A 23,866-nucleotide genomic window follows, 5' to 3' on the forward strand; every position below is an offset into this window, starting at 1 on the left:
TTGTTCTCTATCAATGTGTAGGCCAAACTCTGCTATGTTATGGTTGATGGTTGTTAACTTTAAGGGTGGGGGGGGTTGGGATGGGAGTTGGATGGGACTCCAAACGAGTGAATGTATTGTATGTGCATATTCTGCATAAGTGTTGTCCTGTCAGTCTTCTGTATTGTAATGTGCTGTCATGTCATGGAGCCCCGTTCGAAAATTAGATATTATATCCTCCCCAAGACCAATACATTGAAATTGTATATTTGTGTATATTGGTTTGTGACTGTGTGTGTGTCTCTCCAGGAGGAAGAGGCCCTTCTGAGTGAGCTGAACATGTCTTTGTTGCATGCGTGTTTGTGTGGGTATTTCTACTGTATATTTGTGTATATAGAAATCTGTGCGTGTGTGTGTGCGCGCGTCTTCAGGATGAAGAGGCCCTGTTGAGTGAGATGGACATGTCTTTGTTACATGTGTGCGTGTATTTCTACTGTATATTTGTGTATATAAACGTGTGTGTGTGTGTGTGTGTGTGTGTGCACGTCTCCAGGAGGAAGAGGCCCTTCTGAGTGAGATGGACGTGACGGGCCAGGCCTTCGAAGACATGCAGGAGCAGAACAGCCGTCTGCTGCAGCAGCTGCGGGAGAAGGACGACGCCAACTTCAAGCTGATGAGCGAACGCATCAAGTCCAACCAGATCTACAAGCTGCTGAGGGAGGAGAAGGAGGAGCTGGCAGACCAGGTGCTCACCTTCAAGACACAGGTGAGAACACCTTAAGGTCTCTTTAGACCCCTCCTGCAGCTGCAGGAGACATACTGTCAGCGGGGGGTAGCGGCTAGCCTCGCGCACCATCCTACGTACGTCCGCCAAGAGATTTTGCTCCGAGCTACGTCTGGTACCTGTATTCTGTGGAGCGATGTTGAGCGGCAGGATTTGACCGGTGCTCTGACAAACTGTCCTACGTTGTAATTTTATCCTACGGTAGAATGTTCTGTCAGACATGTCTATTAAACGGTCCTACATCACCAAAGATAGACGTCAGACATATTTGTTCAACAACTTATCCTGATTTTCCAGAAAATGTCCTTCTCGCTTCCTGCAATCGCGTTAGATCAAACAACCTCCAGACCATGAATACGAAATGAAATGATAGTATTATGGGATGGTCAGGACCAGGCTAAGTAGCGACAGATTTACTGACTCTTCTGCCTGGATAGGGGCGTGTGGTGGCTGTTTGGGTATGTGATCTTCCGCCACCCCCCGCTGACAGTACATGTCCTGCAGCTGCAGGAGGAGTCTAAACCAGGCTTTAAACTTCTAAACCGTTTTCTTTAAATGTATCACAATACTAAACTGTATATATATAATTGTATAGTTTATAATGATAATGTTCTGATGTACCATATCTACAGTTTAGCAAGAGGTAATTACAATTACAATTCACAATTTGGTTGTGTTCCTTTGGCCGAGTTCTATTCTGTCGAGGTATTTAGGCACAGGGTATTGGAAACTTATTAGGGTTGGGATAAGAAGAAACATGCGCACGCCCATGGCGATTCCGGTTCGAAACCGGCCTATGTCCCAACCCTGGCCTGTCTCTCTCCCCCACTGTCTTCGTGTCATACTATCAACTGGCAACAAAAAGGACCTAAAACCTTTTTTTTTTTTTTGCAGAAACAGTATTTGTTTTTGGAAAACATGAACACTGTAGTTGTTGTTGAAAGTAATAAATAATGTGTGTGTTGTCAGGTGGATGCCCAGCTGCTGGTGGTGCAGAAGCTGGAGGAGAAGGAGGGGGTGCTGCAGAGCACTCTGGCCGCCCTGGAGAAGGAACTGGCCATACGCACACAGTCCCTCGAGCTCAACAAGAGGAAGGTTAGTAATGATGGAGTATTATGTACAGTAAAACTAGAAATGCACTCAGAGAGTGCAGACCTCCACCAAGCAAGCTGTTTGATAGAACATTTGACTATGTTACACCCTATTTATTTCTAGTCTTTCTGCCTTGTTTTTTGTGGAGTTAGAAACTGTAATGTCAAAATTCGCCCTATTCCACAATGGTGACGAGTCTTTCAAAAAAAATCCTGGATCCGGATCACCATTAAAATTTAATCACATGTTCCTTTTGTCATTACCAACAACTCCAGAAAATTTCATCAGAATCTGTGCATAACTTTTTGAGTTATCCTGCTGACAGACAACATTTCATCAGAATCTGTGCATAACTTTTTGAGTTATCCTGCTGACAGACAGACAGACATAGAGACAGACAAACAAACCAACGAGACCAAAAATATAACCTCCTTGGCAGAGGTAAAAATATGATTGTTTGCCAGGAGTAGTATAATTACTACCAGTATGTTATATTACTCTAGCTGCCCTGTAGAATGAGCTGGCCATACCCAAAAAGTCCCTGGAACTCAACAAGAGGAAATAGAAATATAGGCTCATAATGTGATAATATGTATTAGTGTCTATTGTACAGTGTAATTCATATCATTGTGGAATAGTATTACTACAATATGCATTATTATATAAGTATAACTCCAATGTAAGTATGTATGTTATCCTGGCTGCCCTGTAAGCAGGAGATGCTGAGCGGATAAAAGTTGAGCTGAAAATCAATTCTTAAGGCTGTATTTTATGAACCATTGACGAGGAACGTGGCTTAAACTTCATGCCAGAATTTTAGAAATACTTGCCATAGTTGGAACAATGAGAGGAGAAACAGTCGGCTCCCAATCAGCCAATAAAAATAAATAAATAAATAAAAATGTATTTGACCCAGACATAACTTGTGCCTGTCACCTCACTAAAACTGCAATGAGCACACATCGACACTCTTAATCAAGGTCATGCCAACAACATTCCACGCTCTTATCACACACCACTAGCCACACACTAACCACATCGTCTTCACACAGGTTTACCACGTGGAACGACATGTGTCTGTGTGTGTGTGTCTGTCTGCGTGCGTGCGTGCGTGCGTGCGTGTGCCTGTCTGTATCTGTGTTTGTATCTGTATCTGTGTCTGTCTGTGTGGGTTCACACTCTGAGTGTAGTAGAGGAAACTTCTGAGGAATTCAAAGCTGGGCTGTTCAGACCAGAGGAAACCTGGACACTTTTTTCCCCCCTTACCAAAAAATGCAGTCTCCTACTCCTAGTCGCCTCTCCTGTGCACACTTAAATATTTAGGGAGGATGAAGGAAAACACACCGGTCAAATATTTCATTAAGGAGGAAAAGTAGCCGCTGCACTAGTCGCTACCCGTCTGAGTTTCACACGAGCTTTAGATCTCTCAAACTCTGGTTTTCTTTTCCTTCACATTGTAATGTATACGTAGGGTTTTCCACTGTCAATACTTTCCCAATTTTACCAGAAATGTCTGCAATGTTTTGAAAAAAAAAGAAAAAAGGTGATGCTTTCTTGTCGTCTCGTCTGCAGTGTTGTCTACTGTGGTTATTGCGCAATAAAACCCAAGGCCACCGTTGCGTCTAATTGACACTGTTTGTTATGTCTGGGCGAGGCTTTGTTTCAGTCTGTGTCAAGATTGAAGCCGCAACACTTTTCGGGGTGTTTTGACAGCAGTTACGCATGAGCTAGCGCAGTCTCATTATTGCTTTGTGTATCGTCGCACCAAGTTCACACAGCCTCATTGCACTCAGTGTTCACTGATGCATGAGCTTGTAAGACAAGTGTATCATATACAGCGTTTCACCAAAAAATGTATACACACCTTAAATCAGGTGTCACCAACGTGGTGCCTGCGGGCGCCAGGTAGCCCTCCAGGAGCTTCTGAGGTGCCCGCCAAGGATGTTAATAAATAGTGATGACCACAGGATTTTTGTCACAGTTGAGGTTTTCCTTCATTTAAATGAGATTATTTCTTTATAACCTATAAAGAATATGTCTTTATAACCTATCAGCAAATAATCATTCAATCATAGTGTGATTTTTAGAAGAAAGTCAAGACATAGAGGTTTTCGAACAAACAAGTAGCCCGCGGGTAGCCATCATTAGCCCTCAGGTAGCCCTTGGTAGCCCTCCAACCCAAAAAGGTTGGGGAACCCTGCTTTAAATCATCGTTAAGTAGATGGCTTTTCAAAATAATGTCATTTTCAAACTGTAACAGAACTTACAGACATTGACATTGTGTTGTTATGTCAACACCTTTTCTCAAACAAGTATCCATTCTGTTCCAGTCACTGATGACACAGGGTTCCCCATTAGTTAAGAATGGCATTATACTAATCTATAGCATCTCTGAAATCTGTATTTTATATATCCCAGTGTAGCACTGACACACTAGACCTAGACTATGGTTGTGAAAGGAGGTGCACAGAAAAATTAGTGTGGCACGGCCCATGTAAGGGGGGTCGTGGCTGGAATTTACCGGTCTATGGGGGGGGCCTTGTCATGGTAAAGTTTGGGAACCACTGGCCTAGGTCAAGAACATAGGAGCACATCTGTCATTCAGCATTATTGGACATTTCTTAGCGCTAGGCAGAGATGATTGTCTTAAGCAGCTTTAGACTGAAACACAATAATAAGTCGACGTGCCTTTTGGTTTATTCAAGAAATTGAATAAGTCCATCCAATACAATGGACATCATTCATCTAAATAAACAGTTTAAATTGCACCAGAGCCGCTCAGCTGTGAAAGTGGTGTGGTTTCGGATGCTGGGCGATATATTTATCCTGCGTTTGTCACTTTCCCACACTTCATGGTATTCTTGGTTGCTCTCTTCCTCTTTTTGCCCTCCTTCATCTGCTGTCATCACTTTTTTTCTCCCTCTTCTCGTTTCCCTCACTTTCTCTCTCTCTGTCGCTCCTCACTCCCCCCCTCTTCACTGTACCCATCTCTTCCCCTTGTGACTTTTCTGCTTCCTGTTTCTGCATTCTCCTTTTTCCCACCCTCGTTACTGTCCCCCTCTCTTTCTCCCCCCCATTCTGCCATTTACACTCTTTCCCTCTCTCCATCCCTCTCTTCCTTTCCTTTGCTCTCTCTCTCTCTCTCTCTCTCTCTCTCTCTCTCTCTCTCTCTCTCTCTCTCTCTCTCTCTCTCTCTCTCTCTCTCTCTCTCTCTCTCTCTCCCCTGTCCATTCATTTTTTCCCACCCTTGTGTCATACTCTCCTTCTACCCCCTCTCTCCTCTCTCTCTCTCTCTCTCTCTCTCTCTCTCTCTCTCTCTCTCTCCATCTGTTCTCTCGCCTGTCATTTTCCCATATTTTCCCTTTACCTCACTCTCCTCTCTCTCCGTCATCCCCCCTCTCTCTTTCCCATTCTCTCCTTCTCATTCTATCTCTCCCTTTCACTGTGGTTGCTCTGCCTGTTTATTTATTTCCTTCTCTTTCTCTCTGTGTCTCTTTCCTTCTCTCCATCACTCTCTCTCTCTCTGTTTCCCACTCTGCATTCCCCTCTCTCTGGATATTCTGCCTGTTTCCTTCTCTCTCTCAAACTCTCTCTTTCTCTCCTTCTCTCTCATTTCCTCTCTCCTCTCTCTATCCCCCTCTCCTCTCCTCTCCTCATCCCCCTCTCCCCTCTCCATCCCCCTCTTCTCTCCTACTCTCTATATCCCCCTCTCCTCTCCTCCTCTCTCTATCCCCCTCTCCATCCCCATCTCCCCCTCTCCTCTCTCTCCTCTCTCTCCTCTCTCTATCCCCCTCTCCTCTCCTCTCCTCTCCTCCTCTGTGCTGTGTAGGCGGTGGAGGCGGCCCAGTTGGCTGAGGACCTGAAGGTGCAGCTGGAGCACACACAGACCAAGCTGAGGGAGATCCAGGCCTCCGTCCTGGACAACCGCACCGCCCGCGAGCGTGAGAGCAGCAACCTCAAACGCGCACAGGTACTAATGCACATGCACACGCACACAGACACACACACACACACACACACACACACACACACACACACACACACACACACACACACACACACACACACACACACACACGCACGCACACACACAGAGCGAGAGCAGCCACCTTCAACAGGCACAGACGAGCAAATATGCACACATTGCATGCAAGGCAGCAACCTCAAACAGGCAAGGTACAAATGTTGACTAGCCCCTGTGTGTGCATACAGAAACAGACACACACACAAGAGGCAGCACAGACAGAGCCACACAATATGTGCGTACACACACCCAAACAGTCTTGCACCCAAACAGTGATGCATTCACCCACCAACAATTGCACCCACACAGTTTCACACACACACAAGACAACACACACACATTTTCACACACAATATAGCTAAGCTGCGAACAATAGGCAACAATGGAATCCTGAGTACAGTTTAAACACCTGTGCCTTTTAATAGCCCTGGGCACTGCAGCAACACATCAGGGGCTATAAACACGGACCTTTTGGACAGGTGCCCTTAGCACTAAATATATCTCAGTAGAGAAATAATTTGCCTGAGAATAATGGCTTGATGCTTGATACCGACACCGAGAAACAGCTTGAAACTGAAACTGAGCTTGAACAGACTGTCGAGCAGAATTTCAGACAAAATCGCTTGAATGTCTGTAAGAGGGGGTTTAGATGTGTAATGCACTGAATTAAGTTATTTCTTTGTTTTATGCTTGTTTATTTTCTCCTCAGAATACATCATGGTTGTGTGTGATTGGTAAAAACGCAGTGGTTACATTATTTTGGGTGTGCTGGTGATGAGTGTAATGGTTTGCAATCACAATGGACCAACGACAAAGCTACCTTTCATAAATGTTAAAAAAAAAAGTCAAAGATTGCCGCTTCTCTGTACAAGGTGCAGGATTTACTGTGAATGTATATGTTGAGGTTTGAAGTCTAGAAATCTCAGTGAAGTCAGTCAAGTTTTTTGCAATTGGACTTGAAATGTGCAGATTTCGTTCCTCAATTAATTTACTCAACCTCAATGGTTTGTTGCTCGGCAGGAGGATCTGTCGAGGCTTCGCCGCAAGCTGGAGAAACAGAAGAAGGTGGAGATGTACACTGATGCCGATGAGATCCTTCAGGAGGAGATCAACCAGTACAAGGTGAGCAGACACCTCATGGCTTCCGCACACAGGCTTCGACAAAGTGCTGAGCACTGCTCCGTAAAAGTTCGATTCCATTGTTTTCAATAGCACCCCGCACACTGGCGCCGATGTCCACGGACATTCGCGGATGTCGGATAGCAATTAGAGACAAGTTCTATTTTGTCAGCGCCGCCCATTGACTATCAATGCTATGTTCGTGTGAAATTGGGTTTGGGGGTCCGAATTATGTCGGAAGCGAAAGTGCTCCGCAGTGCTGTCGGAGCCAATGTGCAACCGGCCTCAGTCTATCATAGGAATAGGAGTCAGGCGTGCTACCAAATGAGCTTAAAGCCAAGGGTGCGTTTCTCGAAACCATAGTAGTTGCTAACTATTGGCAACTACCCAAGTTGCTAACTGGCTAACAACTACACTTTCAAGAAATACTACCCAGGCTTCTAACTAAATTAGTGTTTCTCAACGAGGGCTCTGCAGCCCCCCAGGGGGCGTTAAGGAGCCCTTGGGGGGCATTGAGAAGGAGATCGCTGAGAGGGTAAGCACTAAGTTGCAATGGGCAAGCATTGGTTTATTTGATTTCATTTTTACTAAGGGGGGCGTCGGCAGTCTTATGATGAGGCCAATGGGGCGTTGGCAGGCTTACGATGAGGTCAAGGGGGCTTAGAACCACTGAGCTAAATCAATTGCGTATCTGTCTGAGCTTTCAGGTTGGAAGGAAAATACTGCTGCTTGCTGGTATTTGTTACGCAAACGACACTTCAGAAAATATAGAATTAGGCACGTGCATAATATGCCATGGTTTAATCCATTGTTTGGTCAGAAACTGGTTTGCATACCCTCGGACATTTGTTCGCCGGCCAGATAAGTTGGATTGTTTATTCTGTTTTTGATCTCTCACACATTGCTCTGAGTTACTACTCCCAGAGGTTTAATAGCTACTGCGAACAAAAACTCCAAATGAAGTGGTAACCCTAATAAAAGAGGCTTATGTATTCACTTCCCTGATGTATTTATTGATTTATAAGTTGCAGTAGTCTTTGTTAACAACTGTTACTTTTCCCCTCCCCCTCACTATGTCACACACATTCTCTCTCTCTATCTCTCTCTCTCTCTCTCTCTCTCTCTCTCTATCTCTATCTCTCTCTCTCTCTCTCTCTCTGTCTCTCTCTCTCTCTCTCTCTCTCTCTCTCTCTCTATCTCTCCTCCTTTCTTTCTCTCTCCTCTATTCTCTCTTCTCCCTCATGTTCAGGCGAAGCTGCGCTGTCCGTGCTGCAACATGCGTGACAAGGAGACGGTGTTGACCAAGTGCTTCCACGTGTTCTGCTACGAGTGCCTGAAGACGCGCTACGACACGCGGCAGCGCAAGTGCCCCAAGTGCAACGCGGCCTTCGGAGCCAACGACTTCCACCGCATCTACATCACCTAAAAGACTTCAGAGGCACCATGGGCTTACCAAGCCCTCCCCACCAGGGCTTCACCTGACCCCAGCGATGGAGCAAGGAGAGGGGGGACGGGCCACGACAAAAAAAGGCAAAAACAAAACAAAACAGAAGCAGAAGTGGCTGCAACCCCCTGTGGACTGAACCAAAGTACCGGGAGTGGGGAAGGTGGGAGAGGAGAAGAGGGAGGGAGGGAGTGGGAGTGAGGGAGCGAGGCAGGGAGGGGGTAGCGGAAGGAAGGAAGTGAGCGGAATAAAACCAGGAAAAAGAGGGGGGGAGGGGGGTAAAGAGGGGGGTTAGATACGGCTATTGCAAAGCAGAGGCTTTTTACAAACCATGAAAAGAGGGGGGTTTACAAGTGATGAAATGCGGGTTGTGGGGGGGCTTAGGGGGTTTTTGGGGTTAAAAAGAAACATTGTTTGTACTTTTGCCCCACTTTTTTGTGAAAAGTAAAAGTTTTTGGTACTAGAGACTGAAACAACTGAAAAGAAAAGACACAGACACATGCCTGATGGAAATCCCACTCGAGCAGGTGTTGTGGTGTATATATATAGTACAAAAACAACAACAACAACAAAAGAGTGTAAAAGAGGGGGTGGGAGAAAAAGAAAAACAACAACATGGACATTAAGTAGCCTGTAGTGCTCCGGCGGCTGTGTGAGTTTCCACGGTAGCCTGCCTGACGCTACAGGGGACTCGAGTGACCGGGCCTGGGTTCCCCATTCACGTCTCCCTTCCATCTCCATTGCCTCAGAATTGCAGTTTGAATTGTCTTAACTTTGTAACGTGTTCCCTTTTTTATGAAATGTTTCTCTTTTTTTTACTAGTAGTTTCTTTTTATTATTATTAATGTTGTTATTATTATTACTATTACGCAGTGTTGTTCCCCACGACATCTTGATGTGTACAGCACCATGACCGGTTCCTCAGCAGTTATACTAGTTGATATTTTTTTCTATTTTTTTGCAGACACACTTCTCTACATGTTAGACTTTTCACGTTTCTGGCAAACTGTAATTGGTTTTGTAGTGCATTACGTATCCTCAAACTCCCTGGCGGTAATAATGTCTGTGCGTGCGCAAGTGTGTGTGTGTGTGTGTGTGTGTAGTGGAATAATGCTTTTCAAGATCACCTGGAAATCCCTCAACCCAAAAGTGTGCGTGCATGCCTGTGTGTCTGTGTGTGTGCGCGTATGTGTGGTGGGAAGGGGGGGTCAGTTTTGGGTCAGGAGAGATTCGCCAGAGTAAAGAGGGTATCCGTCTGACCCGTGTCCCCTTTTAGCGTAAAGCGTGGGAGACCAAGGAAATGTCTTGATGGTAACAATAGGGTGAAAACTGCTTTGAGTAATAACTGCTGGCACTGGAGCTGCAGGTTCAGTGACTCCACTTTTAGTCGAAAATCACCCCATGCTGTTTCCAGAATTTGGGTCTTTGAAAGCTCTGTTCTACAGGATTGGGTTTTTCCAGTATTTGTCACTTTCTTTCTTTCTGAACGCACTGGACACTCTTCTCTCTCCTCCACAGGACTCTACACCCGAATCTGGCCCGTTGTGATGCTTAATGCACGATTGATGCTTTGTCTGGTCAAAAACTCCAAAATGTTTGTTTGCAACTGTTTCAGCTCTCCAATGCATGGCTGTGTGCCCCCCTTGTAACAACAGAAGTACTTCAGGAAAAAAAAAACTATCATGACATTGTTACGATGAGAAATGCAAAGTTGTTTTCAAAAAAATTATGTGATCCCACAAGCTGTACTGTGGACCGCTGTATGTGTATGCCTCCTCTGACAGGACCTTACTCTGGCCCCTATTTAAACAGTTGTGCTTTCATTTCCTCCGACACGTTTTTCCCCTGTAAATCTGTCTGAGAGGAACATCATAAAAACGGACAGACCACTCAGTTGTCCTGGTCATATTTTCTTTTCTTTTCCTTTTTATCTTGCACTAAACCAATTATAGATATGAGTTGTTAGGGCATGAACTTAGCAGCATTTGTAGATCTGCCATTAAGGAGTTAAAAGTGCTTTCAGTTGCGTAGGAAACCTCTTGAGAATCCAGTGACGCATGCGTGACTGTCCATAAACTTTTCAGCTATACAGTAAAAATGAATACAAGCGGAGTGAGAAGCAGAACACATGTTGTTGAGGTGTTGTAAGTAAAACGAACATATGCCGCCAGGTTTTTAAAAAAGAAACTTGGGAAATATCTACCAGACATTTACTTGTATGCTTACTCTTTGATGTCACCCGACTAATTGGGCTATTCTTTTACCAAAACACTAGTCTCATGGAAGTCGTGCGCTCCAGCCTCCAACTCCCGCCTGAAATTGAGCCAGACATTGAACTTTCAGTGTTGGAACATAGTCCCTGCATTACGTAGATGGGTGGGGTGACCGACCGCTGTGTATACTGTGAATAACACTGATTGTTTTCGTGTGGTTACTTAGCCTTTACTAGTGTGAAAATGTTAACATATAACAAGCCCCAGCTCCAATATTTTGACACTTCTTGTAACTTTGTTAATTTGTTAACGCTTTGTAAAGCCTATTGATTCAAAGCTTTGAAATGTTTTAGCCTACCACACCTTCCTCATACAGACATGATGTGTGTCCTGCTAAATGGCTGCATCAAGCATTTAAAGGAAATAAACGTCTTTTGATAGAGAAACATTCCCTTTACACTACAATGTAGCGGGGAGGTTTCCTGAAGCCTTCGTGCGCAGCATACAGATTCTCAGTACAGTGCGCGCGGCTGAAGGAAATGACTCATACGAGCTGAAGCGAGCGCGTGGGTGTGGGCGCTATTAAAACAAGGCTGAGAGTACTTCGGGTGAGTCATTCAAACGCAGGCCGTGCCATGGTGAAAAACCATTGTGGCTTTTTAATCAGATGAAATTTTAGGTTTTGCGTGAGTTGTTTCTCAAGCGCTCGCTATGGATACGAACACTTTATTCTGTGCGTTTTGTGGGATCATCCTGCTGGCGGCAACGAGCATCAGCGGAGTAAACACGCAGAACTGTAAGTATGTTTTCCCTTTGAAAGTATCCGGTGAGGATACATGCTTTGTGATTCTTCGCGCTAGTAACATGTGATGTTTTACGCATTGTTCTAATTCTGAAGTGTGTCGGCGGTGCTCAAGTTACAAGACGTGTTTTCACACAGAATGAACTTTTCAAGAAGTTTAAGAAATTGTTCTCACGATAGACGAACTGTTTGTGGGGACGTGATTTAATGTTCCTGTCTGGGATATGGGAATACATATGGCAACTCCAGCGGTCCTAATGACGCTGGTGGGGACGCATACGGAATCGTTTCCTTCACCAGCCTTTCACCGGTTCCGCATTCCGATGCCGTTATTTCACCGGGTCTCATGCCCAGAGTTGAAATGCTTTCGGGACCTCCTAATCCCGGTACAGATGATGATCACTGTCCCAGCTCTGCCTCTGTACAACAACCTTCAATCTTGGGAGCAGGGAGCGAGAGGCTCACATTTTCCCACACTTCATGTGTTGTTGGATATTCCAGAGGAAATGGCCTTGGACTGAAATCATCCGGAGGAATTGGCCCCCTCCATATAAAAGAATTGTCTGTTTGGAGTGTCTCGGGCACAAGGAATATCCGCGGTTCCTGTGGTCCTGCTTTTGCATTGTGAATTCCGGGAAGTGTATTAAAGTGAAAATGAAATCTGTGGTGATAGCAGGGCAACGGTGAACTCGAGTTTCACATTGACAGACGTAGTGCAAAAATTGTCAGTGATGGTGCGCGTTTGAAAACTTGGAGAGGTTTGGGGACAGGGGTGAATAAAGTAGTATTCTTACAGCGTGACTCTAGCTACCTTATTAAGTACAGTGGGATAACTGGTGTATAAACTATGTAAGATCATGATCTGGTGTTGTAATGACATCAGTAAGAGTACCTCTACTACTTGTAGACCTACTTACACATCTGGTTTGGGAATTCATGGGAACTATCATGTAGGCCTAGGTTTTGGGATTTCTTTATTTTTTTCATTTTTTTAAGTGTGAAGTTACATGGTTCTGTCTCAGAAAATGAGAGTTCCTGATTTTTATCACTGGACAGTGAGACATTCATTTTTATGAAAATATCAATTTATAGTTAGGCCTATTTTTAAAATACGGCTCACATGTAACCTTTTGTCAACTACAGGAGATGTGCACCAGGCTTTCTCTTGCCAACAGGTTGTAAGATCCGTGTCAGAGTGTTTTGCCAGTTGCAAGTTGCCTGATATAGGTACACCAAACCTTCCAACCATCACCAGTCTAGTCTCAAAAGTCAGAGGCTGCCACATTATACAGTGCTCCATTGGATATTCGTGTGGAACATACACCTTATCAATGCACCGAATTTCAAGTTGGTGACACAGTCTGTTTCCCTAAGCACACGTAGAAATATGACACCTACATGAGAGGGAGTTTGATGAAGAGTTGCAGATTCTCACATTACTATTGCACTCAATAATATGCTGAGTGCTGAGTAAGCCTGGAGCACCACTGAACCTGAAATATAGCTCAAAATGCACCCACTGTGGTTTGCATTGTCATGGTCACGGTGTATAACATCTTGCTTTCAACAGGGCTGAAAAGCATGGCCAAATCTTCAAGAAAATAATGGCACAATTGACATTGGGGAGAGTTACAATAACAATCAAACCAGAGGTAATAATGACACTTTTTTCACTTAAATTCAATGCAGATGAGTCGATTCACTCTGCTGAAAAGACGTAACTACATTGTAACAACATTGCGATGATATTACAGTCTTGAGTAACAGTAAGACTTGGTCGTAATTTTGATGACAATTATAAGGCTATGACAGGCTGTGCACAAAGGGGTTAAAGTTCTTCCTTGCAGCAGCAATCTATTCAATGCTATATTAACTGATACCTAGGCTGTATGTTCAGAAAAACAACTCTAGACTTGCTTGTAGCAACAACAGCCATTCGAGCAAAAATAGGGCCAGGTTAACCCGCATGGAGAGGTGATGCCCTAGCTTTCTACTACGTCATGGCCTACTTGAAAATCCCAGGAAACACCTGACGTAGGTAGGTAAATCCTCCCTCCCCCGCAAACAGGGATATCCCTAATCTCGAAGACGAGGGAAACCCTACAACACCTGTTAATCTGAGCCGTAATCTGGGACGGGGACACCCTTTAGGCCTCTACCTCAAGATGGTGTATCTTAACAAACATGCAGTGCCAAACAATGGGCTATATAAAACAAGAGAATCCCTTGCCTAGCCTACAAACTCTTCTATACCTTAATCTGAGACAGGGACACCCTTTAAGCCTCTACCTCAAGATGGTGTAACTAGCACAGTGATAGACAGTGCCAATCAGGGAATCCCTTGCCAAAAACTAGGGAATCCCTTGCCTGGACTGCAAAAAAGTCTAAAAATAACTAATCTGATTTGGGGCCGGGCCTAGGGATACCCTTTAAGCCTCTATCTCAAGATGGTGTATCTTTCCACAGATGCAGTCCCAATCAATGTGCTATATAAAGCAAGGGAATCCCTTGACTGCAACCTGAATGCCTTAAAATAACCCTTAAGAAGGAAACAGCAGAGGTATCCGTAACGACACATCACGTTCACACAGTGCTCAGCTTAGTGTCTACCCTGGAGGCGTGTTTGTGTCTGCTGTAGACAGGCAGGAAAGCGCATAGTAGGTGGCTCAGTTAGTGTCAATTGGCAGGTGGAAAATTGGTCTAATCCCAGAAGCAAGCAGGAAGAGAAAAGGCCAGAATGTCAGAACCATAAATATACATCCCGACCACCCGAATTCTACACATTACATTATATAACATTGCATTCAGCAGACACTAGTGCCCAAAGAGAACTTACAAACGAGAACATAAACAACTTGAAGCACTCAGAGGGTGCAGACCTCCGCCAAGGAAGCTGCTTGATACATTTGACTATGTTACACCCTAAGTCTTTCTGCCTTGTTTATGTGGAGTCCCCACAAATTTCTGGTCACTAGGGGGCGTCTAGTAGATAGAGAAGAATTTTTTGAAAAGTCCTGGTTTCGGCTCGTGATCCGGATCATCACCAGAATTTAATCACTTGTTCCTTGGGTCATTACTAACAACTCCACAAAGTTTCGTCCAAATCAGTTGATTCGTTTTTGAGTTACCCTGCAGACAGAATCTTTTAAAAAGTCCTGGTTCCGGTTCGTGACCTGGATCATCACCAGAATTGAATCACTTGTTCCTTGGGTCATTATCAACAAACCCACAAAGTTTCGTAGGTAGGTAACTACAAAGGATGCAATGAAAACCCAATTCTGCGCCGCGCCCCCCCTGTACCTGGGCCCGAGACAAATGGCCCCTTTGTCAACTTCTCCGTGGAAGGCCTAACAAGGTTAGAGCAGCCCGAATGCAAGAGCATTTCAGTGAGTGGCGTTTTGTTTTGTTGTGCTGAGGGGAAGCGCTCTCAGAGAGGTCAGCGGTCATAAATAACAGTAATAAAAAATGAATCTAAAAGTAGCCTGCAGTAGTAGTAGAAGCCCCATTCACCCATTCAGCTTTTGAGTCAAGTGGTAAAATAATGCACTTGAGAGCCCCACTGGGTTTAACTCTCTCATGCAGAGCCTCTGTTATAACCTTATTGCCACCAAAATGGTAATGACCAAATGATTTACAACCATCTGTTACTTTGGAAGTGCCATAGTAATGTTGTTATGATCTAGTTAAGCTTTTTCATCATATAGTGAGAAGGGCGTCAGCGTCTGCATAAAAGGGCTACAGAGTCAAAATACAAAAGAGTCAAAATATTCATTTTGAAAATAAATAAATAGCTTAACATGCTGAATGCCTAAATTGATTAGTTAAACATGAGGTCAAGCATGTGTGGTGGTAAGAGAGTGGTAAAAAGAAAAGTGTCCCATGCTTACAGTCAAGCATGGCAGTGGGACTGACATGGTTTGGGGCTGCATGAATGCCGTCAATATTGGGAAATTGAATTTCACCAAATGTCATCACGTACTGACTACTGAAGCAGATCATGACGATCTCAGTGGGATTTTAACATAGGGGTGTACGCACTTTTGTGGACACATTTTGAGACATTAATGGCTGTATTTTGAATTATTTTGTGTGAACAAGTGGAAGCAGTTATATAAGTTGTACCCTGGCTACTTTTCATTGTGCCAAAGTGAATTTTCTTAAATCGTGTCCCCTGAAAAGATGTATTTAAAAACCTGCACAAATGTAAGGGGTGTGCTCACTTCGGTGACACTGTAGAGTAGAACAGCATAGAAAAAATATAGAATAGAATAGAAAGTCCTTATCATCACTATACATATGCTATGGAACTTTGCTTGGAGGTTTGAGATCTTGAAGGAAACTAAGGAGGGGCATTTCTCAGTGCAGGTTCATAGGGTGCATTTGCTGATGTTCAGTTGCCACTGCCTTACAGCAGATAGCAAGCCTCCCTCCCCACTCTCATTCTCCTCATTCTCACGCATTGTCGTCACCGTTCATAATGTCCACAGGGCAGATCGCTATCCCATCTGTGTTTGTGTATGACACAGCTCGAAAGCACTTGCGGTTTTTACAGCCGGATACTTGTAGTTTCTGTGGTGAGTGGTGTGATTGTGTGTGTGTCTCTCTCATGATGGTGTCGTCACCCAGGTCTGCGGATCAGAGTCAGACCGATCTGAACAGGTACACATAGGTCCGTTGACAGCTTTGGCCCGGACCGGGACAAAGTAATTTGAAAGCCCCCCCCCCGACTCAATGCATACGGTGTAATAGGCACCCAATTTTGGGGTGGGGCCTCTGCCTGGGCCCGGGACAACAGATACCACCGCCACGGTTGGCTTCACTGGGTATGCAGAGGAGGTGAAAGTCATCTGCAAACTCTGAACCCACTCCCCAACTAACCTCAGCTCTCCCAGCATCATGTTTTTTCAGTTTTTTCACCAAAACGTCTTTTTTATCTTAATGTCACAGGTGGGCTTCTGAGCACGAAAACAACAGCAGGGGTTCGGCTCAACTCATTCAAAAACAATTTGGCTTCACACTGTGAATGCATGAGTGGGCCATGACTAATTCCGTTTCCCAGCAAGTGTTGTGTGCGACTGTCATGACCCCTTTGCCGGAATTTCCTGAAGCTCTTCTTCTGAAGAACAAGTCTAACAGATTGCCACCACATGACCATTCTTTTATTATGTACCTGTCAAATCTGTTGCAGGCAACTGTCAACGTGAGGTTTTTGATGATTGACGTAACCAAGTGAGGCGAGCAGAACTGAAAGTACAGTTTGTGGTTGTCTTTGCAAGGTGTTGACACCATGTGAATTCTTTGAACTATCTTCCCAAGTTCATGCACACCAAGCTGGTAACACAAAATGCATTTGTTCAAATTAATTCAAGTCAATAGGTCACATTGTAGGGTATTTATTTTATTGTGTTAAAGTGTATGTGTAGCCGCCAGCTGTGTGTGTTTGTAAAATGTAGATATGCTGTATCTAACTCTTCTTCAGTCATGATGTTGTAATAAGGAAGTCAAAGGTACAGTTCTTCATACAGTATGTACTGTATTTAGGATGAGCTGGGTTGGTTGGCTAACTTCAGCGAAAATGAAAGCACTACTATGGTTTACTCTGTGTCTAGACTGAAAGCTTGCACTCATATCAAGAAAAAAAACACTTTGCAAAGACAAAGTTAGCTAAGGTCAAGGGGGAAAAATAGTGCTCCTAGCACAGACCAACGTGTACCAAGAGTTTTGTTTCCTGCAGTAATGGAATTCTACAAAACTACTACAATATAATAATCCCCTTTGTAGGTTATTTTTGAATGAGAAGTGGTATGTGCAGTCAGAGCCGCTGACAGCCTTGAACGGACCGAGGACAAAATAATCTGAAAGGCCCCCCTTCTCAACACACAATGTAAAGGGGGGCAATTCTGGGCCTGGGACAACTGACCCTGTGTTAGTGGGTCTGTGTGCTGTGCGTGTGTAATGTGAATGTCGAGATAAAAAAAAGACAGAAACATGGGGACACATTTCTGATTTCAAGCAACATCAATTACATCAATCATCAGTTACATTAAACTGTGATTAAAATCATGTAGAAGTGGCAATAAACCCGTCCCGTGTTATTGTGTGTATCTATCTTGATAAGTATTTGTAATGGAGTCTAATGGACCTGATGTGTTGTGTTACAGCCTGCAGACCATCTGAGGTATGGAACCCGGACATTGAAGAGTGCTTCCCCTGCTCCTCCTGTTTGCAGTACCCCAAAACTCCATCGTGTGAAAAATGTGAGTGGAATACATTTTCCAGTATATAACACTATATTCTCAGTACAAAATACTAAAAGATCCACAACACACATGCATCCTACATGTCATTTTAAACTTTGACCATTTTCAATCTACCGGTACATTGTTATTTCAAGTGTTCATATGCAAAACAGTCTGTTGCACAAATATACGTATGTCTATAGATGTGATAAGCTTCAAAATTACTCCACCCAAACATCAACTCAAGCCATCTTACAGTAAAACAACATCCCGCCACTTCTGGAAATATGAGAATTTCAGACGATCCCTCTTACATTGTTGACTTTTAGCCTACCTTTCTTCTGTTCTTCTAGCTGTTCTCTGAGTCTGGTGATAATTCCAAGTTTTAGACCTAGGCCCTACCGTGGCTCTAACTATCATCAAATCAGATGGGACCACATGCTAGCTTGGAGGTACAAGTGGCAATGCCAGACTCAGAGAATGGCTGGAAGAAAGGGTGAAAGGTATAACTCAATTATTTAACTGCAGAGAGGTGGGAAATGACCTTGTTACCATACATGGTGAGATGTCACTTTAAGAAAAGACTGCCAAGTGCAGCAGCGACGCCACTCTAATGGTCCACTGGAAGCAGGAAGTCAGTCGACCGGCTGTGTGAGGTAATTTCCTCTTCCTGTTCCAGGCCCTCGTCTCCCTCCTGCTCAGTCGGACGCCTGGAGGCTGGCGGCCATCACTAGCCTGTCGGTGCTGGCTGCCGTGCTGGTGTTCGGAGGCCTGCTCATCGGGGTCGTAGTGCACAAGTGCCGGACGAAGAGGAGTACCCTGAGAGGTGAGGATGACGATGATGATGATGATGATGATGATGATGATGAGAGTGCAATTTGTTGAAAAACCAGAGGAGAATATACAAAAGTTCAAGGATCCATGCAGCTTCTACAGGTGCTGGTAGACGAAGCAGTGTTAAGTCAAGTCAAGTCGGTTTTATTGTCAATTTCTTAACATGCACTGGTCATACAAAGAATTGAAATTAAATTTCTTACTTTCCCATGCAAACATAGACATAGACTTTAGGTGTGGACATGGACAATTAGACATAGACAGTACACATACATTACACCTAGACTACCTACACAATAATACCCTTACAGACATATAAAGTGCATTAAACAATTCAAAAGAAAAAAAGTTAACCGCACTTGTTTGACTTTGGTCATTTATTTATCAGAGCAAGCAACACCTTTGGCCTCTGAATCAATTGCTGAGTGAACCTGACGTAGGGACAGAGGCAAAAGCAGAGGGGGCTATTGTCCACAATATCATTTGAAAGGCCCCCCCATCAATACATACAAGGCATTGAAGACCTGATTTTGGGCCCGCTATTTCCCTGGGCCCTGGACAACTGACACGTTTTTGATGATGATGATGATGAAGATGAGGATGAAGATAAAGGGCGGAGTAGAGTTATGTATAGGGACAGTCGTGGCTCAATGGGCTGAGTTAGCCTTGGGATCCAATCAGGTTTCAGATCAGAATCAGATCAGCAGGTTTGAATTCCACTATGACCACCACTGATATTGGCGGACATGCTTTTGACATTTCTTCACAAATGTCAATATGTCATTCCATTGTATTTCTTTAAAAAAAAACACTTTTGCAAAGGGAGATTACAAATGAGCTCATTAACAACAGGAGGGCATGTGGTTGCTTCAAGCTTTGAGCAAGACACTGAACTCAATACTGCACTTGCTAGTAGTAGTATATTAGTAGTAGGAGACTGCTACTACTGGTGTAACTGTTTGAATTTTACATGGGAGCCGTCCTGTGTGTGCATGTGTGTTGTGCGTGTGCGTGCGTGCATATGCATGTGCATGCATACGTACTGTATGTGTGTCTGGTGTGTGTGGGTGAATCTAGGACATTTCATTGTCACTCCACTGAATTTGGCTGAGCATCATATGCAATATAATATGCACTCCATTTTCCTGAATAGGTACTGATTTGGCCTATATAATATGTACGCTCTGCTGCTATTTTAAAAGCAGATCACCACTCCTCTGCATTTTCTTCTTTACAATTCTCAAAAGCTGGATGCATTACAATGGTGGCCCCCAGGAAGGGAGTGCAGGGAGGGGATGAGCACTGTAATGTGAACATTAAATATTAATGCCTCTTTTTCTGTCTTTCTCTCTCCCCCCTCTCCAGAGCCCATTGAAGAGACCACAGGACCACTTTACCCCTTACCGTAGCCGCACAAGCTGGTATGCCACTCCACCAGTCTCTCCTCTCCTCTCCTCTGCTCTCCTCTCCTTTCCTCTCCTCTCCTCTGCTCTTCTCCCCTCTCCTCTCCTGTCCTCTCCTCTCCTCTCCTCTCCTCTCCTCTCCTCTCCTCTCCTCTCCTCTCCTCTCCCCTCCCCTCCTCTGCTTGACACATCCACGCTGTGAAACATTAATGTGCTGTGAATGCCGAATGAATAGTAAATGCTTATCCTTTTCACCTCTCCCTTCTCTTCTCTGCAGTGCGATTCAGCGCGATGAAAAAGGAACCAAAGGGCAATGGGATCATCAGCGATCAGTGATCAGTGAACTGTTAACTCCGGTCGACCCCTCCTCCCCCTACTCCCTACACCTCCCCCGCCCCCTTCTCCCTCCTCCCTTTCAGCCTAACGGACTGGGGCTGCGACCACAGAGTATTCTTTGAGTAGCGACGTCTTGACTATTCTATTTATTGTAAACTGGTAGCTGACATGTAGAGAGATGTGGCTTCAAGTCACTTGACTTCAGGTGACTTCAAGACTATATTTTATATGTGGACTGATCCTGGGTTCAGCCAGGCAAAACGAAGGAAGGACTTTTTTTTAAAGACCTGGATGGCCAAAGTTGGTCCCATGAGGAACTGCACTTGTTGCCTAGCGATGAAGCCAAGGCTGGGTGAAGGTGGGCGTTGGCTGGTGTCGGGGAGGGGAGGGGAGGGGAGGGTCTTGGTTTTGGGGCGTTTTGGAAGATGGAGCGATGCCTGGCCCACAGCGTGCAATCATCTCAGTGGATTCTCCTGGAGCTAGAAAATCCATGTTTTATTACGTTTTATTTTATGTTATCTTATTTTATTTTATTTATTTTTCCTCCCTTTGTACAGTCTTCTATGCCCCGTAACACACGCGCACACGCAAACACACACATTCAGTGGAAATGTGTTACATTCCTCTTTTCTAAATCTAATGTTATATGCCAGCTGACATAGTCTTAGTATCAGTCTAAGGCAGTACTACAGTGTTGGCCAAACTGAAACCATTTACATCATTTCTCTTGAGTTTTCTCGCTGGTTTTCCTTATGCCTTTTTTTAATACAAGTTGGTATGAACTGATGTGTGTTGCTGGAGAATAACCAGAAAAGCTCAATTTGGCCATCACTGTATTGCTATCTTATCTAACAGTTTGAGACTACTTAAGTACATTTTCTTGCAACAAATGACCTTGTACCTAAGGTGACATAAGGGCTTTTTTTATACCCAAACCCTTCCTCGGTTTTATATATCGACCCCAGACAACCTCTAGAACGTTCCCTTACCTTCAGTCTGGCACATGGCCTCTTGAATGTACAATGTTTCAGCAATAGCACATATTTTTGTAGTTGTTCTTGTCTATATATAAATAGGTGATAGTATTAGTACTTACAGGCTTTTAACAGTATGCACTTAACCCCATTTTGTTTTACACATGCGAGAAACCTCACAGTCTGTATGCTATGTTTCGACACTGACATGACTGCCTGTGTGCCGTGCCTTATTGTTTGTTCTGGAGTCTGATGCACCCTAGCTAGCATCTTTTCCCCCTCAAGGGATCTGAAGAGAAGGTGAACGCCAGGCCTGGACTGATGACCTGGCATACAGGGCATTTCCTGATGGGCCGACTGTCCTCAGGTGCCAGTGCTCTTGGTTTTTTAATTACTATTATTATTGTCATCATTTTCTTAGACATTGGCCCACAGTTAAGGTGCCAGAAAAATGCCCGGGCCAGTCCAGTCCTCACCATGTGGTGGTGCCGCCTGCTGCATCTGAGCTCTGTGTGTGTACATGCAAAACGGACTAGTTGGCAAGAAGAAGTGAAGGAAGGTGCAGAATATGGGTTGGTGTGATTGAACAACAAGTGAGTAGAGAGGAGCCAGCTCACCATGAATGCGCCTCTTTGTTGTGTTGTCAATCGACATAGCCAGTAGGACTATTATAAAAAACTGACCACACACACAAGGCTGTTGCTGTGCTGCCGGGGCACTGAAGCAGTATGGGGGTAGTGGCAACTGAAACTGACTGCCCTGGGCTCGCCAGTGTGCAAGGATAGGGGATCCAGCTGTGTTATCATGATGGTGTCTGTTACAGTTACATGAGGAATAAAGAAAGGGACTCGTTTTTGTTTATAGGCCCAAGAATGAAAGTGCTCTGACTGCTCTGTCTTAAGCTGACAGTGACTGACTGTGTTGAGGGCCTGGAGGCTTTCATAGTTTTCCTGTGGCCAGAAGTGCCAGCCAGGAGGAGTGGGTAGATCAGAGCAGTTTGTGGGTTTTCACAAACCCACAGGGGCCCTATGACATAGTTAGAGAGGGGGGCCCGAATACATTTTCATTCACAGCCCCTACTTTTTCTTGTTGCTCTCTTCCTCTGCCACCCAAATGGGTGCTCCATCCATGGACAGATAGGAAGGCATTCCTTCCCGTCCTCACAAATGGCTGGCTAATACCTCAGCAAGGCCCAGCCATCCCCGCGCTGTCACTGAGTCTTCCTGCATAAGCATTGAAGTATCTCCATTCCATGTTGCAGTAACTATGATGGATAAGGGACGGGACCTGAGGCTTATTAGTGCAGTACAGTGGTCCCATTTTGTGCCTAAGAGATGCAAGTGATTGTCACCACGGCTACAGATGTGCATCCCCTTCTTCTTGATACAGGGTGTGATGCAGTAGGAGTGTCAGCATCAGCACCAATCATCCACCCATGTGTGAGTCAGGAAGAGTTTGCCCTGCACTGCCATGATGCCCTGCCCTGCCAGCTTTGGATAGTCTCAAAGCATCTAACCTCAAAGCATCATTTAAATACCATTCCTTTCCCTGACTTCAACTCTATGCAGAGCTATTCACACAAGGTGGTCTGAGATCATGAAACCATACCAGGACCACATGTCCTGCTTTTGTTAAAAAAGAAAAGAAAAAGAAAAAAATATATACTTTTTTGGGTCAGCCAGTCTGACAGTTGAATAACAAAGAAAGAAAAAGGAAACGCACATGCATAGCGACTAACAGAAAAAACAGGGAACCAACAGGGAACTTGGTGCAATCCACCATTGTGCGCATGATGAATATTAGGGGAAGGGAAGAGAAAACCAAGGTGGGCAACAAAGTAGATCAGGCCGAAAAGACCCAGTTTCTAAGACGTAGCTAAACTCGCTTGAGCCACGCCAAGCCAAGCGAGATGACACTTCACTGACTGACAGATTTTTTTTTAAAAAGCGAATTTATTACCAGTAGAGAGAGTCTGATTTTATATTCTACCTGATTTTCATAACATAGGTCACAGCTGTAGAGTGTCTGTCTTGTTACCATGCCAACCAGTAGGAAAACAATACCCAGATGTCACAGTGTGAGGCAGTTGATTGGCTAGACAGGTTTACATTAGGTCAACGTCTCGCCACCTCGCCTAGCCTGGAAGGGCCTGTTTCCATGGCATCAGTGTTTACCTATGGTGGGTCTGTAGAACATGTACACATAAAGAAAAGGTTTATACGGAAAGCAAATAAATGTCTTTCATTGTCTGTGACAACTGTGTGGTGGTCTCCATTTCATCAAGCATAATAATTGCACATCACTAGTTTCATTTTTATTTTCACATGGATAGCGTGAAATCTATCTATCCATTGCATTATACCCACAAAGCAGAAAAAAATAGCTACTCTATGCCTGATACTGTTACAGTTGATGTGATATTTCATACTGGTAACTGGAATGAAGGACATATATTCCTACTACAACTCTCTACAAGTACATGTTCTATGTGGACTAATGTATCCAGGGCTCGAGTTGTTGGGGGTTGGCATCCCCCCTACAATGAAAATGGTCAAAGATCGTCCCCCCTCCAAGAAAATGGTCAAAAATCATCCAGGGCTTTTTCTGAACGGGGAAATAGGGG

The 23,866-nt window shown here is 44.4% G+C and overlaps 2 protein-coding genes across 2 annotated transcripts in view; both read left to right on the forward strand.

Annotated features, from left to right (window-relative positions):
- Positions 1–8,678, forward strand: part of rnf40 (ring finger protein 40) — a 62,366-nt gene extending 53,688 nt beyond the window's left edge. Inside the window, exons 16-20 of the mRNA XM_063222094.1 lie at positions 533–745; positions 1,733–1,858; positions 5,685–5,825; positions 6,900–7,001; positions 8,248–8,678. Of these exons, the coding sequence (XP_063078164.1) occupies positions 533–745; positions 1,733–1,858; positions 5,685–5,825; positions 6,900–7,001; positions 8,248–8,424 (759 nt within the window). The 3' untranslated portion in view covers positions 8,425–8,678. The remainder of the gene's footprint in view (positions 1–532; positions 746–1,732; positions 1,859–5,684; positions 5,826–6,899; positions 7,002–8,247) is intronic.
- Positions 8,679–11,205: 2,527 nt separating this feature from the next.
- si:rp71-1c10.7 (tumor necrosis factor receptor superfamily member 12A) lies at positions 11,206–23,497 on the forward strand. The gene is made up of 5 exons (XM_063222104.1): positions 11,206–11,451; positions 17,619–17,714; positions 18,376–18,522; positions 19,896–19,951; positions 20,211–23,497. The coding sequence occupies exons 1-4, from the start codon at positions 11,367–11,369 to the stop codon at positions 19,937–19,939; spliced, it is 372 nt and encodes a 123-aa protein (XP_063078174.1). The 5' UTR covers positions 11,206–11,366; the 3' UTR covers positions 19,940–19,951; positions 20,211–23,497.
- The last annotated feature ends 369 nt before the right edge of the window (positions 23,498–23,866 follow it).

The sequence above is a fragment of the Engraulis encrasicolus genome, chromosome 17 (genome assembly GCF_034702125.1).
Source record: "Engraulis encrasicolus isolate BLACKSEA-1 chromosome 17, IST_EnEncr_1.0, whole genome shotgun sequence".
Classification (NCBI taxonomy): Eukaryota; Metazoa; Chordata; class Actinopteri; order Clupeiformes; family Engraulidae; genus Engraulis; species Engraulis encrasicolus.

Bases quoted from the DNA above. Each gene is read 5' to 3' on its own strand.
- si:rp71-1c10.7 (XM_063222104.1), top strand. From the start codon at position 11,367: ATGGATACGAACACTTTATTCTGTGCGTTTTGTGGGATCATCCTGCTG. The intron at 11,452-17,618 runs GTAAGTATGTTT...GTTGTGTTACAG, and splicing joins CGGAGTAAACACGCAGAACT to CCTGCAGACCATCTGAGGTA. The intron at 18,523-19,895 runs GTGAGGATGACG...CCCCCTCTCCAG, and splicing joins GAAGAGGAGTACCCTGAGAG to AGCCCATTGAAGAGACCACA.